The sequence below is a fragment of the Erithacus rubecula genome (genome assembly GCF_903797595.1).
Source record: "Erithacus rubecula genome assembly, contig: SUPER_Z_unloc_2, whole genome shotgun sequence".
Lineage (NCBI taxonomy): Eukaryota > Metazoa > Chordata > Aves > Passeriformes > Muscicapidae > Erithacus > Erithacus rubecula.
In genome coordinates, this window is record NW_027635860.1 from 13817899 (window position 1) to 13835735 (window position 17837).

At 36.6% G+C, this 17837-nt stretch overlaps 1 protein-coding gene across 6 annotated transcripts in view; it reads left to right on the forward strand.

Annotated features, from left to right (window-relative positions):
• Positions 1–17837, forward strand: part of APC (APC regulator of WNT signaling pathway) — an 87295-nt gene that overhangs the window by 31983 nt on the left and 37475 nt on the right. For all 6 annotated transcript variants that reach the window (XM_079331157.1, XM_079331158.1, XM_079331156.1 and 3 more), the window contains exons 3-4: positions 13924–14008; positions 14978–15179. In XM_079331157.1, coding sequence (XP_079187283.1) covers positions 13924–14008; positions 14978–15179 — 287 coding nt within the window. The remainder of the gene's footprint in view (positions 1–13923; positions 14009–14977; positions 15180–17837) is intronic.

Below are 17837 nucleotides of genomic sequence, written 5' to 3' on the forward strand. Positions count from 1 at the left end.
GCTCTGTGCCTGTTTGGGGTTTCTGTCACTCTGTGTCATGGACTGGGAACAGCTCAGAGACTTTTGTGTGCTTTTAGATTCCTATGGAAGTTCTTTTCACAGCGATGTAAAGGAAAGCTAGCAAAGCTACATTTCTTTATTATTATTTCTTAATTTCAAAACTGTTTTCTGGAAACAGCTTCCAGTGTGCTGTGATAAGCACTACCATTTTAATACTGCTGTACTTCCCAGCAGGAAGTTCAGAGTGCTGACCAAGGTTGACAAAGCAAGTATTGTTCAGCTCTTGAAAACGTGGGAAACACTGGAGGTTTTCAGTGTTTTCAGGTAATTTTAAGAATCAGGGCATTTACTATAATTATATTATTTAAGGTCTCAAAGGAGAAGTTCCTTTTATCATAAAACCACAAGTTCTCCAATCTCTACTAAGGTATAAATTAATACTTTAAAAATCCAGTAAAATCTGTTTGTGGTGGTGTTTGTTGGCTAAATGTAGACCTTCAGAGCCATCTAAGAGCAAACACTGCACTCAAGTGAAATTCAGATGGATTTTTATCAGGAAGATACACTGTCAGTTGCATCTGTGTGATCCATGATACTGAAGAAGGCAGAATTTTGCAAGTCTTAGAGCTGCATTAATGCAGTGCTCTTCCTAAGCTGACAAATCCTGCTGCTTTTTGCTAGCAGCCTGCAAAACCAGTTTGCTTTTGTTACCTCAGTTAAAAGGGTTCAGAAATTGTTGGTATTTCTGTGTATACTCCTGTATAGGGTAGGCATATTCTAAATAATAAACAACATTTTTTCTCCATGTTCTTGCTTCCCTTACTGTTCTATTACAACCAATTGTTAATTTTTAAAATATGGCAATTTGATTAATATAACAATTAAAATATTTAACTCAGTTTTCTTGTCCTCCAGCATGTAGACTGTGTATTCATTTTAAGAAGAAAATTTCTTCTGCTTTCTGAAACACTGGTTACAACACTTGAAAAAAGCATAGATATTTCAGATACATTTAATCCTTACATTGCAGAGTAAAATGAAAATGGCTTTGCTGCCTAAATTAGAAGGAAATTACAGTCCTTTAGACCAGCTACTTGAAATGATTGTCATTAGCAGCTGAAGAAAATATGTTTGGTTGCTGAGTTACACATCTGAAAACAAGTTCTGTAATTTATATTATTTTTCTTAAGATGATATTACAACAAATTTGTTGGTTACTCCCTGCCACTCCCTGTCATTGAGGTCTAAACAACAGGATGGATTATCTTCCTGCTAGTTTTAGAAAAAAAGAGTAAAAATGGATTTTTTTTTTTCTCTTCATCCACATACAGGTGTGTTGGTTCTTGGTTGGTTGGTTGTTTGAGGTTTTTCTAGCTTTTGTGCAGATAATTAAATTTCCAGAGCCCTAAAGATAGTCCAGCTATACAAGCTGGTCTCTAGGGCTTAAATTTGGATGTGGCATGGCTTTATGTTCTTACTTTAAATCTGGCAGACCACCAAACAGAAAGTAGCTCTATTGCACTCCTCTGTGCTTATGAACATAGCCAAAGTAAAGGTCTCATGTTTTTCTGTCCCAATGTTCCCTTCTAGATCTAGATCTGAGGAATGTAATGCAAAAAACCTCCAACTCAAGTATCAAACTCAGTATGTTTCTTTTCACTTGGGGGGTTGAATGGAGAAGAGATTGTTCAGATTAATTAGATTTTTTTTTTTTAAACCATGTTCTATTAAGAAATCATAGGTTCATTCCTCAGGTGTATTTCTTCCTGCACCTGAACCAAGAAACTACATCTTTCCCTTGCTTGTTTCAGACCCCTTTCTTTGGAAAGGGTCACAGCATATTTTTGATTTGACTTGAACCTGAAGGATGGTGTGGGAATGATCTTGGGGTCAAATTGGAATCTATGGGTGAAGTTTGATGAGGATCATTGCTGTATTCTCTCAAATTGGAAGATAATTTTAGTTTTGCAGGCTTTTGGAGAAAGTATGTATTGGGTTTTTTTGCACTGAAAAAAACTGCATGGTTTGTGTGGTTCCAGTGCCATAATTACAGATAATTACAATCAAAGTCATTATCAGAGCCAGAGCTGTCAGGATTGAAAGCCCTTTGGCTACAATATATGCAGTCAAAATATTTCCTGAATATCTTGGGAAAAAAATACCTTTTGGGAGCACAGAAGTGTCACAGAGTCCTTGTAACCCATCCTGCCAAGTGAAATCCCAGATATTAGCAGAGGAAGGGGAGCAGCAGTGGGGAAAACAAGCTGTGGTTCTATGCAAACATCCCTGTTCTTGCAGCGTGAGCTGTGGTCTGTGGCGCGGTACAGGAACGTCGCACGGTGATTCTTTGGACTGCTGTTCTGTCTGTCTCCTCATTTCCTTATATTCTTTAATCAGGTGTGAAGGGCAGTTGTTAGGAAGGACGTTTCAAAGACAATATTGAAGGAACTTTATTTGGGAAGTAACAGTGTTAAAATGTTGTATAAGTGTTCCCCATCTTTATAATCCCTTCATTTCAGAATTGTAAGGTAATCATACGGGAATTAAAAGCTTAACATGAGCTCATCTTGCACATGTATTTATTATAAACTACTTCTGACCTATATAAGAACTATGTTGGAATGCTTCCTATTTAAAGCTAAATCTCTTATTTAAAAGTGAAAACTCCATTTGCTGACCAGAAAGCAACGTGATGGATAAACAAAGAGAAATGTGATAATGGGGGAGTGTCAAAATGATCAGTAAAACAATCTCCACTTTGTTTTTTAATTTGTGTTGTCCTAGGGATTAACTGTTCAAACAAAAGAAATCCCTCAGAGTATTATGACTAACTTGGGAAATTCAGTTGTTTTTATTGGCTTACTGTCAGATGAAATACAGCAGTTTGGTATGATAAATTTTCTCTCTAAATTAACAAATATGCTGTTTGATGGTCAATGAAATAACAGTTTTGGCCCATAAATAAAGAAAAATGGTGTCAATGTCTAGATGTAAGAGTAACTGCATAAAACACAGGCTGTGGATGAATTCAGAAAGGTATGAAGTTTTATCTGAATTCAAAACCCATAAAATTCGTGGAGAGACACGAAGTGATCCAATATCAGCTGTACTACTTTATGCATATACTTACATGTCTCCCACATTTGTAGAAGTCTTTTCGTGAGACTTTCCTGCATGGTTCCTGTAGAAGACAAGTAGTCTTCTCTGTAAGGATGCCATTTATTTATTTATTTATAATGCCATAGCTAATTAATACCAGCATTTTTCCCCATATAAAATCTTGGGGGAAACAGATATATTTACCTTAATCTCCAGAACTCTAGAAGTAGATGTCTAAGAGTGACATCTTACATGTGAGTGACATACTTGATTTCCATACTCACTGAGTAGTTTGATTTTTTTAGTAAATCAGTAATTCATGACATCATGTATAAGAAAGCCGTTTTTAGTATATGTGATGCTCTGTGAGCAAAACATTGTCTCTTATTTTTATATAGTGCACTTAAAATTTCATTCTATATGTGACTTTTCAGTTTATTCAGTGTTTTCTGTACTATGTCCACATGTATCAAAAATAAAATAGGAAGGCTGTCGCTAGAAGTGATTCAGATTTGTTGATTTCTTCTTTTGAGAAGTGTTCTAACCAGATAAATATACTCTATACAAAACATGGTAGTGGTTCAACTTTTCAGAAAATCATGAGCTGTTCATTCATGTGTTTTGGAGGGTGATATTTAGCAGATCATTTTCTTCATATATATGTTTTAGTTTTAATAATTTTCTGTGGGTTTTTTTTGTTTTCATTTAGTTTGCATGTTTGTAGGAATTAATGTTTGAAAGACAAAGTCCTAGAGAGCTCATTACTATCACATCCATTGCACATCCAGGGAGTGATTTTTTTTGGTTTTTTTCATTGATGGTGTTTGTGAGTTTCTTCTGCTAATTAGACAGCTGGGCAATAAAACTTGTAATGTTATCATGTAGGATTGAAATATATTTTCATGAAATAAAAAAGCAAGAATGAAGATATTTTATTTTGAGGATTTTTTATTTTGAATGTGTTTGTGAAATACTAAGCCACAATAATTTAATGTGGTAGCATAATGAATATTAAGTCTCTAGAGTATAATATCTCAGATTCTTTTCAGTTTTGTGCTTTCTTTGGGATGTTGATGAATTAATAGTCAAATTAGCTGAATTTAAAGTTAAAAACAATGCTAAAGAACACTCCATGGTGCCTGGTTTTCATCTTCTGTCTTGATGGCTTTGAAAAAATTGTGAAAAAGCTTATATCACATTAGAACTGCAGTGTACTTTTATGTCTAAATATTATTAAGTTGCATTTTATTTTATCTGCAAATTCAACTTCCTATTATATTTTTTATGACTATTGGAAAGAATGAATATGCAAATCCTTATCAGGAATAGCAGATTGACCCGTAAGTTATCAATTTAGCAGCTGCAGTGACTTTTTTGTCTCGTTTTAATAAGAGGGACTCTGGAAAATGTGCTGATTGCAGATTGGACCTCGCTAGCCTATGTTTGTCTATAAAAAAGAGAAGATGGATGTTCAGAACATTCCAGAAACTACTTAGCTGTCTTGCACTGTTGTAACATGGGTGCTGCACTTTGTGATCTATAAATCATAAGAGTTAAAAAAAAAATAATTAGAAGTGCTGATTGTTTACATCAGGTATACTTGTGGCTTAATGACAACCTTTTTAGGAGTGGGATTTCAGATACTGTTTGTTCCCATTATGCCTCCTGACTAAATTTAAGTTTTCCTTTTAAATGTCTACTGGGCAATTCTCTCTTTAAGAATGAGTAACTGTTCTTGTCAGATGTCTCCCTGATCAGGTAAGCAGGTGATCATGTTTTCTTTTGACAAACCACTCTTGGCCTTACAGTCTGCTTACCACCACTTCTAGATATTTAACTTTGAAAACCTGTTTTATTCTCAACATCTGTCTCTGATCATCAGTGTTTATTGATCCTTGTTTAGCATAGGAGATGTTGGAGATACTATTGTTTTGCTGGGGATATTTACTGTGTCCAATAATACCACTTTTCCATCTCTGTGCAAAGGGAGAGTGTTTTTAGCTACATTCTGCCTTTTCCTTTTTTCATATTATCTCCAGAGAAAAGATTTTTGGTTGGCATTGTGCAGAGTGAAATGTTTCACCAAGGCATATATAGAAGAGTACAGCTGAAAAATTACGTTAAGCTATGAAAGCAAACCATTCAGAAAAGAATGTTAAAATATGTGTATTTGATCTGGAATTGCAGTTAGTGAGTAGGCTACACATAGTAACTAAACTACAATATAACTTGAGATACTGTACTACATTCAGGATTCAAATAAAACATGTATTTCTTAGTGCATCCTGTTGCACCTTGGAATATTAGCATTGTTTCCAGAACTAGATTCCAGATTCTGATTTCTGACTGATCTCAGTGATCTGATATGTTGTTATTTCTGCTGAGAGGTCAAGTCACATATAACATACTGGATTATAGTTGCTTCATGGACCAAAACCACTGTTATCTCTATAGCAACTGGTCATAGGGAACTTGAGGATATTTCCCTGCTATCATGCAAACATCTCAGTGGCCCTGTCTTCAATTTTAAGGTTCTTGGATCTGTGATAGTTATTCAACTTAAAGGTAGAAAATGAAGTGCTGAATAAGTAGTCTTTACTTTAGAAAACCAGTAGTATCTTAGTGAGATTTCTGTCATTACCTGTATTTCTTTTCAACATAGTCTTAAGTCGTGTGGAAAAAAGAGTGAGATAGAAAAGTTTGACTGATGATTTTCATGGTAGTAAAAATGAACACAGGAGTGTGAGCAGTTGCAAAAAAAATCTTCTGGTATTGAGTGAGTGAATTGAATTCATGGCAAGTAAAATTCCATGGTCAAAAGCATAGCAGAATCATGGCTTCCAGAAAAGAGCCTTAACTTTGTGTGCACTATGGGGACTGAATTAATATGGCAACAGCATAGAAAGAGACATTAGAGATACTCTAAAATACCTGAAAATTAAAAGGGCTTTCCCACATAGTGGAAAAGTAGTGTCAGGTTAGTGCGTAGTTTGGATTCACAAAGTTGGTCTGATATTGGGAATTGCTAGGCATAAATTGGGAAACAGAACAGTTATAATTGTGTCAGGTTGGATACATGCTGATCCAGGAGATGAGTATTCTGTTCTGATGGATGTCCTCAGGAAAGGAGAATTAACCATATTAGGTGCCAAAAAATCAAGTGATCTGAAAATGTTTCTTAAGTGACATGATTGAATAAAATGTGACTTTTCAGGTGAAGACACAGGAAAAGGAAAGGGACAGGCTAGGAGGAAGATCGTTGAGCTCTAATAAAAGATCCTAAGTTGATCATGAGGAGAGTTATTAGGAAATCATTAGTTTTCATGAATACTAGATCTAAGGGCATCAAATAACATTGTGAGATAGACAGTGGAAAACAAACAAAGCTTGTTTTTGAATCATGTTTGCCATGGGGGGGTAGAACCACTGGAGGTGTGGTTTCAGGAAGTCTGCAAGTCAAGACCAGAGGGAATCTGGGGAGAGGACATCAAGAGAAATGAACAGGAGGTTTTGTTCATGTATCCTCACTAGGTTCCTACTGTTAGAGAGGGAAGAGTTTGGTTTGGCAAGATGTTTGGTCTTTGTTGGTATTAGGGATGGTGTTTGCTCTTGATTCTGTTCTTCATTCTTGTCTAGACCACAAATTATACAAGGAGCAGCTGAGGAGGTTCAGCCTGGAGAAAATTAAGCCCATGTGGGACCTTCTCACTCTGTACAACTTCTGACAAGAGGTTGTGGCCATTCTCCCAAGTAACAAGCGAGAGACTAAGAGGAAGTGCCCTCAAGTTGTTCCGGAGATTCTTAGATTGGATGTCATGGAAATTTTCTTCACTGAAGGAATTGTCAAGCCCAGGAGCAGGCTGCCAAAGGCAATGGTGGAGTCAACATCCTTAGATGTATTTAAGGGACATGTAGATGTGGCACTGCGGGATGTGGTTTCATGTAGGACTAACCCAGTGATGGGTTTAATGGCTGATCTTGAAGACTTTTCCCAGCCTAAATGATTCTGTTATCATCCTGTTATATCAGTAGTATACTGCTGTAAGGTTGCAGACAAGTTACCACTTTCACTGCATCCTTCAGTTGTAGCATTTGTTTCCCATCATCCTTGCTCTGTCTGTGCATGCCTGGCTTACAGCTCTTTGGAGAAAAATCCTGTTTACCTGGATACAGACTGTAGTGAAGGAAACTTGTTTTTTTCGCTTCCTACTTGAAGCAGTTGAACATAAATTTTCCCTCCTTAATTAGCCTTTGTGTCACCAAATGATGGGAACCTTCTAGCACACTCTTCATTTGCTCATTGCTATGCAAGGAATGTACCTCAGAAAGTGGTGCCTGTGTTAAATCTGCACTTGTCCTGGCACTATTTCATTTCAGCTTCCAGCCAACTCTAATGAGTCAACTTCATTTTGTCTTACTGATTTTTCAGCATTCTTGCTGATGTGGCCAAAGTTGAGGGGCTTGGGGTTTTTAACACTTTTGTACTCCTGGCTCTTAGGAGTTGTTTATATGGTACTGCAGGCTCTGCTGTCTTAACAGAGCTTGTTTTTCTTCTCTAAACTTACAGTTCTTTAAAGCATGTTTTGATCCATGCACTGTCTGGCACACAGGAGGTGCTTTGTCTTGATTTCTCTGCTACTTCACTGGATTTTGTCCTCTTTTGAAGAGCATTAAGCAGGAACATAAATTCCAGCCTTCAATAAAGGGAAATGCAGAAAGATTTGGAAGTGCTTTCAAGAGCAGCTAAAGATGCAGTAACAAGTGAGGAGTTTGTGTATAAAGTTTCTTGCTTTTGAGAACGAAGCTATGTGAGGGAATCAATAATTTAAAAACATAAAATAAGATTTAGGTGCAATTCGTGTTTGTACCAGTTGCAGTGAATTTGACCACTGTTCTTTGTGTGTAGCAGTAACAAACTTTTTGTCTGAGGTAAGCTACAAAAAAAAAACCCTTAATAATTAGCACAAATGAGTTTATATTTACTCTGTCATTTTTAGACTTAAAAACAAATAAAAACAAACAAAAGTATTGTATTTGGGTTTGCAGATTTGAAATATTAAGGAAATGTCAGTTTTTAGGCAGATGATGCCATCATGATTTTGCCAGTTGGTCACTACATCCTTTAATACATTTTTACCTATTCTACAAAAACCTTCCCAAAGTCAATGTGCTCAATGCTCCCAGGATGGATGAAAATACATACTCGTGTAACATACTGTTGTTTTCTAATTTACTTCTGCAAAAGAAGTTTTTAAATCTGTATTTTCAGGCGTATAGTGTTGCATAATGAGTGAAGTATTTATTTGAAAGTTACTCCTTAATGGAAATTGAGTCTACAGGAATGATTGAACATTTTTGTTACTAGATTTTTTTTTTTTTTTCATTAATAAAAGTAAACTAAAACTCCATCTTCTGTCAGCTGGATTTCTTAACTGTCTCGTTGAATGACTGTGGTCTATTATATCTTCTGGAAATTGCACCACTGCTGTCCCCATCAGAAACATTGTATTTGGACAGCCAAGCTAGTAGGGGAGAATTAAGTGAGAATTGTGAGATACATACCTCTGACAGCACTGAACAGACACTGAACAGTGCTCAAAATCCAATTGAATTCAGTACAAGTCAACAAAATGTTTTGCTTTCAGGGTAAGCGAATTGTGTTTTGTATTCTGAAATAATGCAGCTTTTAAAATTAAGTATGTTATCAAGTGATGAATTCTGCAAAGTTGTGGAATTAATGACTGCACAGCTAATGCAGTCAGGCATCTTTTTAAGTTCACATGAACTAAATGTGTGGTTATAAAAGTCATTTGGCATCCCATGAAACACAGGTATCAGTGAATTTATTTGATCTGAGAAGAACAGCAGTGGCATTATATTGTTGGAAGTCTGTGTGTTTTTACAATTTTACAATAAGTAATATTTTTAGATCTTTGTAGTTCTAAAGTTTCTACTGGGATCCAAATTGGCTGGAAAATTGAAGAAAATATTTTTTTTCCTTTACTTTATAGAATTTAGATTAAATTGAGCTGATGATATATATAGTTAGTGCCATTACTTTAGACAACTCTCTGAGCATAAAATAGATAACTTTAGGTGACCTGATAGTGTGCTTGCACTAAAAACTAGGTACTGTATTCTCTGAGTGGTTACAGCAAGTGACAGCTTCTGAGCATGGTGGCACAGGGTGAATGTTTTCCTTTTAGAAAATGACATTGTTGGAAATTAAAATGAACAACATCATTTCACATAAGAAATGCTTTCCTCTTTCTGCAAGGTTGAAAGTTGAGTTGCCCCAGTGTTCCACCTCAGTCAGCAGTGCTGTCATGACTGGTGTTGTCATTTGGACCTGGTTACAGGGTTGAGCAGCCAGAGCAGTCCTTGGCACCTGGGGCAATTAGAAGGGCTCCCACCAAGCCTGATTAAGCAGCAGCAAAGTGTAAGCAGATACTAAAATGATTAAGCTGATTAAGCAACTATGAAAATGTGTAGGAGCAAAGAGTTCTTCCAAGCACTCCCTCAGCCCCTGTGAATGTTATACCATGTGTGATAAATTAATGCACTGTCAAGTTCATGTAGTTATGGCAGGTTATGTAAGACTTTGAACTTAAGTTTCTACTATCTTAAAAAAAAAACCCCTTCATTTTGATGTGTGTGCTCTCCCACCTGATTCTGACATGTAGTGGTTTTGTGGAATTTGAGTGATGTTCTTTTAGTGCATGTTACCTTTTTTCCTGTTCTTCTAAAGTAATTGAAACAAAATTCAGCTCCATTGGAAGTCAAAAATTACTTTCAGTTTAGAAATGTTAAGTTACGTTTTCAGCATACCAGCTTAAAAACATGAGTACCAATGCTGTTGGAAATTGGATAATTAAAAACAACGCTGATTTGGTTAACCGTGATTTCTTACACATTCAGTATGCGCATTCCCAACCTGTGTGCTGCTAATAGATGTTGGATTGCTTTCTGAAATTGTGAACACTTTCTGTATTCGTGCATTTAAACCTGGTTTTATACTCCAATGTTGTAAACACAGTGGTAACCAACAGAACTGGCCTTTAAGTATATCTGGTGTGCTGTGTCCAGGAGTTTCATATATTTTTCATTGTGATTTTTATGTATTTTGGCCTTCACTGAATTCACATAGCTATGACAAAAGTGAATACAAATAATAAAGCTTAATGTTTAAAGGTGAGAGAATAGTGTTTACAGAAGACCAAACATATCTGAATTGTCATCAGAATGTCTTTTTGCATATACCATATTTTGAAATACTCCTGGCTATTAATATTTATACATACAATTCCCAAAAATTGAATACACTTTAACTCTTGACTCCTTGGGATTTTAAATCTGCCGTTGTAAGCATTATTCCTCTGTCGTTCCTTTCCGAATTAGCAACTTGAGTAAATTCACAGTCCTAAAACCATTTAATTTACAAGAAACCTTAGCACTTAGCTGGGTGCATCTACTATTAGTTTTGTTGTTTTTGTTGACCATAGTTGTGTAGTTACATGCTGATGGATCTGATCTTTTATTTAATTATTCATAAAGTAGGTTTTACGTCAGGGATTATATTCACAAAGTCCAAACAAAAAAACCCAGCCAACCAGATGAAAAATAGACAGTTTCAGTACTTCACAGTCCAAAGACTGTGAAGACAGAAACCCTTTTAAATGATGATGAGTCATAGGCACTGCTCCATTTCTGAAAACATTCTTTTGTACTTCTGTACAGGACAAGATAAACTAGGTTATACTTAAGTGACCATTGAAATAATTTGACTTGCATTCTGGAAAAGAATAGAAAAAAGCCTTGCAGCCTTTTCTTATAGACTTAGATTTGTGTATTTTTTTAGTAAATCAACTGCCAAGTCAGTAAAGAATTTGCTTAGAATAATGTTGTACATCACTACTAAAATACTGAAATTTGCATAACTAAAGAAATACTAATTGAACCTTGGAGACTATTTTATGCTTTAGCAAACATGATACCAAATTTAATATAAAATTATAATGGAAAAGTACTATTTCAAAGCACAGTAACACATAATTTTCCATGTTTCTCCAGAAGAATCATTGCAGAAGACTTCTCCGTTTCTTATTCAAGTAAAATAGCAAGTTCCCTGGCTTGTCATTTTAGCACACAGACTCATTTTCTACCTGGCCCAGGGGCTGCATTTCCTTCTCTAACCTTTGCCCTCCTTTATTTAACTGCCTATTGAATTGTCAGCTTAGATTTTGAAGTGTGCTATGATGGAGTTTGAAGTTGATATCATAACCTAATAATGGCATTATTGCCTGAGCAATGGCACTATAGAAAAGAAATGTAGAAAAATACGGAAAAGCTAATTTGAGAAGAATGCATGTGCTGTTGGAGGAAAAAGGGGATGATAAAAAACTAAAAGTTAAAACTTTAAGTAATTAATTGAACCAGAAATTGGAGCACGGGGATCCAGTGTGCCAATGTTTAACTGTTGCAAGTATTTAGATAAAAGAGCAATCCCTTGCTGCCTGGACACCTCAGTTATGTCATTAGGTAGGGCAGGAAATGCTGATGGTAGTTCCATTTAGCTTGTCATATTGGCAGGAAGACTCTTTACATAGGGAAATATCCTGAACATGCTGAAGCAGCAGATGTGCGACAAATGTGAGAGAAAGGCTTCTAAATAGGGAATGGAAGATGAGGGATTTTGGGGTTTTTTGGGATTTTGTAAACAATCCTGTTTTCAGAGAAAAATTATTCATTAGTGATTTCTAAATTTATCTGAGTTGACAGGTATCCAGTAAGATCGCAAAACTCTCTCAAGACCACTCCATATATCCACACTGCTCTTCTAGACTTTAGGCTAAGACTGCTGTCTGCCCTTGCATCTGACAGTGCAGGAGCTCTTCTTTGAAAAACACCACATCAGTTGTTGGTCTGCCTTTGCTGACAGGGCAGATGTTATGTATAGTGATGGCTGGACCATGTGGCCGATGAGGGTGCCCTTGAACATACTTAAAAGTAAAAGCACAGGGAAGATGTCTTTCCAATAGTATGAATTTTATTACCCCAGGCTTGATCCTAAAGGCAAAGTTGACATTAACAGGCAGTGCAGTAGGAGCAGCTCTGTAGACAAATTGTGTTGAGGACCCAGCACACATAAAATATATAAATAAATACATAAATATATATTTCAGGATATTTTGACTTTGGACTAACTTCAGCCTGGTCACATGGAGTGAATGCCCACCAACCCTCCTGGGTGCAACTGCTAGCTTGGCTTGATCCATAAGGAATTTGGTTCATTCTCTAAGATACCTGCAATGGGAATCCAAGTATGGTGTGGGAGTATGGAAGTTTGGCATCAAACTGGTCCAATCTAAGACGTGAATGTGGGCAAACACCTCAACTCCAACTGCAAATTTGCGTGTCTGTGCTCTAGAATTCTTCTTCCCAGAGCAGAATGGCAGAGGCTGCAGCAGCTAGGCTGCTACCATTTGGTCCGAGTATAAGGCTCGAGATTATTTCCCCAAAACTCTGTACAGTTCTTACTCAAAATCCTTTTAATTGCAAATAACAGCACTTTGAATACAGAAAAGCTCATCACTGCGATGCTTAAAGAAAATCTTGAGTTTTCAGAGATGCCACATTTTTTTCTCCTGAAAAGAGAAAAATGCATTTAAAAGGTACTTTCTATGTAAGCTGCAAAACCTATCAATATTGACAGTAAGATATGCTAGTCTCTTAAATAACAAAACTTTGGTATTGACATCTTTCTGAATTATCTAGAATTCATTAATTTTCAGATCTGAACAGAAGTACAATCCTTTGTGCAGAGTCTATGCATGAAAAGTGCAGAATACCTTCTATTATTCAGAACTGCTTTCATCTCCTGACTGTTGCTGCTTCTAAATATATTTTCTGTGGCACAGTATGAAAAGTGATACTCAAAATTCCAGTAAGGGCTTTTTGCCTTGTAGCCAGTCTTTTTTATTTGTTCTTGCTATTCATGTATCTGTCATGATGGTATTGAAAACAACTTTCACTAACTTGCATTTAATTTTCTATATGAATTTAGGCCACTGAGCATTTGGGGACCTGGGGACTTACAGGCCCCTTTAGTGTAATAGTCATTGTTTGCTGTGATATTTTTTGTGCATCAGAACTGTGTTCCTTCAGCTGTATAATTTTATCGTACATAGCTTCAGTAGCACATGGCAGTATTCTTGGGTTTGAAGCTTCAGCTGCATGAAGGAATCTGCATTTCTCTGGTGGGTCAGATGGTGGTTGAAATAGAAGTAGTAATAATAAAAATAATTGATGCCTTGAAGGAAACCTAGATCTTTTGCTTCCAGGCATAGTAATGATAGCATTTGTGGTAAGAATAACATGATGTTTCTTGCTGGATTTCAGTGGTGCTAAGACCTCAGAGAAAACAAATTCTAGGGATTTCTTCTAGTCAAGATACTTTTCTGTTAGTTACATAGCAAAAATTGAATTCTGTAAGACTGAATGATTTCTCTGTGCCTGCATTTCTCCATCTCTTAATTCAAAGTAACTGGTATTCATTTTGAGAAGAAGTTGCAAATAATCCAATAGATGAAGTGCCAGATCAGTTTATGCAGGGTACACTTCACAATATTACAGTGCTGGAGGAAATGTAGAATATATCTGATGTCAATTAAAATTATGACACTTGATCACTGCTCACATGAAGTATAATTTACATCAGTGTCTCAGCAGCTGAGACATGAATGTGTACTTTTAGGTAAGTTAAGATGTATTTACCTTGTGGGTTATTATTACAAGGATTTCTTAATAAGGCTTAATTTCTTACAGGAGGTACTGAAACAGCTACAAGGAAGTATTGAAGATGAGGCAATGGCATCTTCTGGACAAATTGATTTACTGGAACGACTTAAAGGTAAATCTAAAATTTGCATTTTAAGTAGGTTCATTTCTTTCTCCAATGTTTTTGATTTGGGATAAAATTTTGGAAGTCATTTGCATCTTCTTTCCATTGTTGACCTTGATGATTAGGTATAGTCTCCATGACTAAACATTTTTGCTGAACATTTTAAGACACATTCTTCAAAACAAAACAGAAAAAAAATCACAAAAATGCCCCACAAAAACAAAATCTTCTCCATTCATACTTTTGCCACTGTTCCTCTAGGATTTCATATTAATTGCTTTTGATATAACTCACATTTCTTTCTTCAGAAAAAAAAAAATATCCCTAAAAGTTAATGTTGGTGTAGTTCCACCAATTTTCTAAACATGCTTGCATGTCCTGCCCTCTCCTTGTCATATTACTGGAATTGTTTCTGTCACGCTGCAAATTGGCGACCCCTTCCCTGTAGCATGTGTTGGAATGTGTTATCATCCCATTGTATGGGAGGTGCCAGCAAGCCCGGACCACTAGCTCTGTGTATACATATGTAATCCCTGCCACTGACCCAGAAATTTCCTAGGGATGTCTACATTTAAGAGCCCTGTGATGAGCAGAGTAGTCATCTGTTACACGATGGTGAAGCATTTGCAGGATCTCTGGAAAGGAAATTTTTAAGAAGTGGGCCACAAGGTAATTCACATGATATTTATGCAGAACTCTGGCCATTCTTAAGTCCTCTGGGAAGGAGGCAGGCAGGCTTTTGTGGGGATACTGTTCTGATTGCCAGGATTGTGATTTGGCCATCTGCTCACATAACTGCTATTCTTCAAGTCCACCATGTCCATTGTTTTTGTTCACAGTACTTTCATTGCATTTCTGTGCAAAATGTTTCTGCTAAAAAGCCCCATGGATTTGTACAGGAAGTAAGAAATCAAGATAGAAGTGATACTTTAACTCTGAACCTTCAGCTCTGAAAAATGTTTGCTGTTCATTATCTAGAACTAAATTTGGAAAGCACCAGCTTTGCTGGAGTGAAGTTAAGGCCAAAGGTGTCCGTGCGTTCCTATGGGAGCCGGGAAGGGTCCGTGTCAAGCCGCTCAGGGGAGTGCAGTCCAGTCCCCATGGGGTCATTTCCAAGAAGAGGCTTTATGAATGGAAGCAGAGAAAGCACTGGTTACTTAGAAGAGCTAGAAAAAGAGAGGTAAATGTATTTTTTTATTCCTCCAGTATGGATTGACTTCTCATTTTAATGTGGAAGTTTACTAACATACCTAATATTTAGCTATCACAAATATGGTTTTGATCAGTGGTGTATTTACCTGTCATTGACAGGTAAGAAATCTGGAATCTGCATTAGTTAGATGCACATGCAGAAAAATACTTTAAAAAATAAAGTATCATTCAGTTTCTACCTCTTCTTCATATGTGCATTTCATTGTTACTCTTTGTTGGCTGAAGTTTTTTTTGATTTTGATAAGCAGGTTGTCATTGTCTGAAGTATATTTAAACAGCGGGGGTGGAGCATTCTAACCACCTCCATATCTCCTCACCACTCTGGATAAATGCTGAACCTGTAACAATGTGCTGATGAAATCGCTTTCTCTCTTTTGCAAATGGTTATTAAGCACCAAAACTGGTTTATCAACTATTTACTATTAGCAGACATTTACCTGGTGACTCTACTCTCTCAGCAAGTGTATCAGCTAAACAAAATACATGTTTTTATCTTGACGATGTTGTTCCCATCAGGTGTTTTGCATTGACAGAATTTTGGGATTTCTTTTCCTGAAAGGCAGTGGTACCTATTTTTAGGAAGAGCATACTTTCAGGTCATAATAGAATTCTTATACTTTGTCAGTCACTTACAAAGGAAAGGCGGAGTAAGAGATGTGCAGCCATCTTTATTTCTTAGAGTTAACCTGACTGAAATACCAGGTGTTTTCAGAAGCCCATCTGCAAGACAGGGTTTCCTAAAGATTTGGTCCTACTTAATGGATGGGACATCAAGCTGTGGGCTGCAAAACCAAATAAACTGCAGCAGAGTATTTTTATGCTTTACAGACATTAGCAATCAAAAAAAATCCATTTTGAAGTTGTAATAGAAAAGCTTTGTGGGTAGCGAGTGGGTTATAGACAGCCCTCTGGAGACCCCTCCTCTAAAGAATTTTCTCTGGAGTTCAGCAAAATTTTTGCTGCCAAAACCTGAAAGGATATGCTTTTCTTCCAAGATATTATGTCCAGGTCCCTTTTTTTTGGTCCTATCAGCAGAATGAAAGTTGCTTCCCCTGGGTCCATACTGAGCCTGTTCTAGCAGCCACTCTATTTTTACCTTCTCCTAGCCAGGACCACCACTAATGTTCCGTTGCATAAAGTGTAGATTCCTGAGGAGCTGTATAAGGATATTTAGGAATCTATCGACTTGCTTGCGTCTAAGTCTTCGAGAGTCTAATGTCTGTTACTTACTGTTTTAACAAATTGTGCATTTGTTTGTATTCTTCCAGTGCTGTGTTTTACTACAGATGATACTGAAATCTTTAAACACAGTTGGAACTTTCAGTGTGGTTGCAGTGAACTCCTGCTCACTTGGAACAAGCAGCATTTATAGCAGCCAGAGTTCTTCAAGGTGATTAGCACCTGTGATTTATGATCTATGATCCTTCCCCACCCTGGTGCATTCTGAGGTGATAGTTCTTTGGACGTTTTTCTTGGCACTGAAGGCAGTTTAGGCAGTGAACCAGTCTGTGTTTCAAATAACGCTGGAGAAGAGGGATGAGGATGTTTTAATTTCAGAGTGGCTTAGCCACTGTTTCTATCGTAGCTGATAGGGAAAGTATTTGTGCTGTGGACAAGATGGGTCTATGGAGGGATGGCCAGATCACATCTGGTGTCATTATTAGTGAAATGACGGATAATCCAAACTGCTCTGTTCTTTAAGTTTCAGGGTACGTGCAGAAGCATTGATGAGAACCCGGCATAGCCAAATGAATCAAAACGTGGGGAGTATAGGACTGAGCATCTAAAATCACTACCATTTCTAAAAGAAAACTAACCACTTATTTTCCTATGTTTTGTGTCTATACTTGTTCAGCATTTTTACTAGATTTCTGTGTATCTAAATGTATATATTTCTTAATTAATTTTGGATTTTTGCACTTAAACAGATTTTCAAGGACTCATGAAACTTGACAAGCCTAGAGTAATTGAGAATAAAATAATGTTTTTCAGAAATATGCAGCAAGAGACCATTTCCACTCAGAATTTTAACACGCTGGCACAATATGAGCTGGTTACAGGTGACAGTGTTAGTGTGAGGACTGAATCATATATTATTTATTTAGAGCAATTTAATGGGCACCTGGTGTGTCCAGTCAGGGTCAACCCACCACCTGACTGAAAGTGAATTTCTGAGGGCAAGAAAATTTATCAATTTATTCGCCTGCCAGAATAAAGATGAGATTATTGGCATATACCTCATTAGTTTGGCTCTCCTCTAATTCCAAAGTTCAGAAAAGCAAAGGGGAAAAAAAAAAAGAGAAAAATTTGCAGTGGCAGCGCTATGCTTTAAATTGCCATTTTAGAATACTATAATCATGAAATATTTCCTGCTTTCTCTAGCTATTTCCAGGTATCCTTGCTAAGAGAATTATATCAACAACAAAATTTTTCAGAGTACACTGCAGGTTAATTTTTGTGTTTGTTTGCCCTTGGCAGTTTAGTAAATTTAATCTCATCTTTGTAAATCCTGTAATTTGCCACTAAAATTGAGAGTCCTGTGATAAATTTTATGTGAAAATGTTTGTATGCCTCCTTTATTCCTTGTGTTGTATGCTATTGCTTTTTTATTCCTTTAATGTTGATT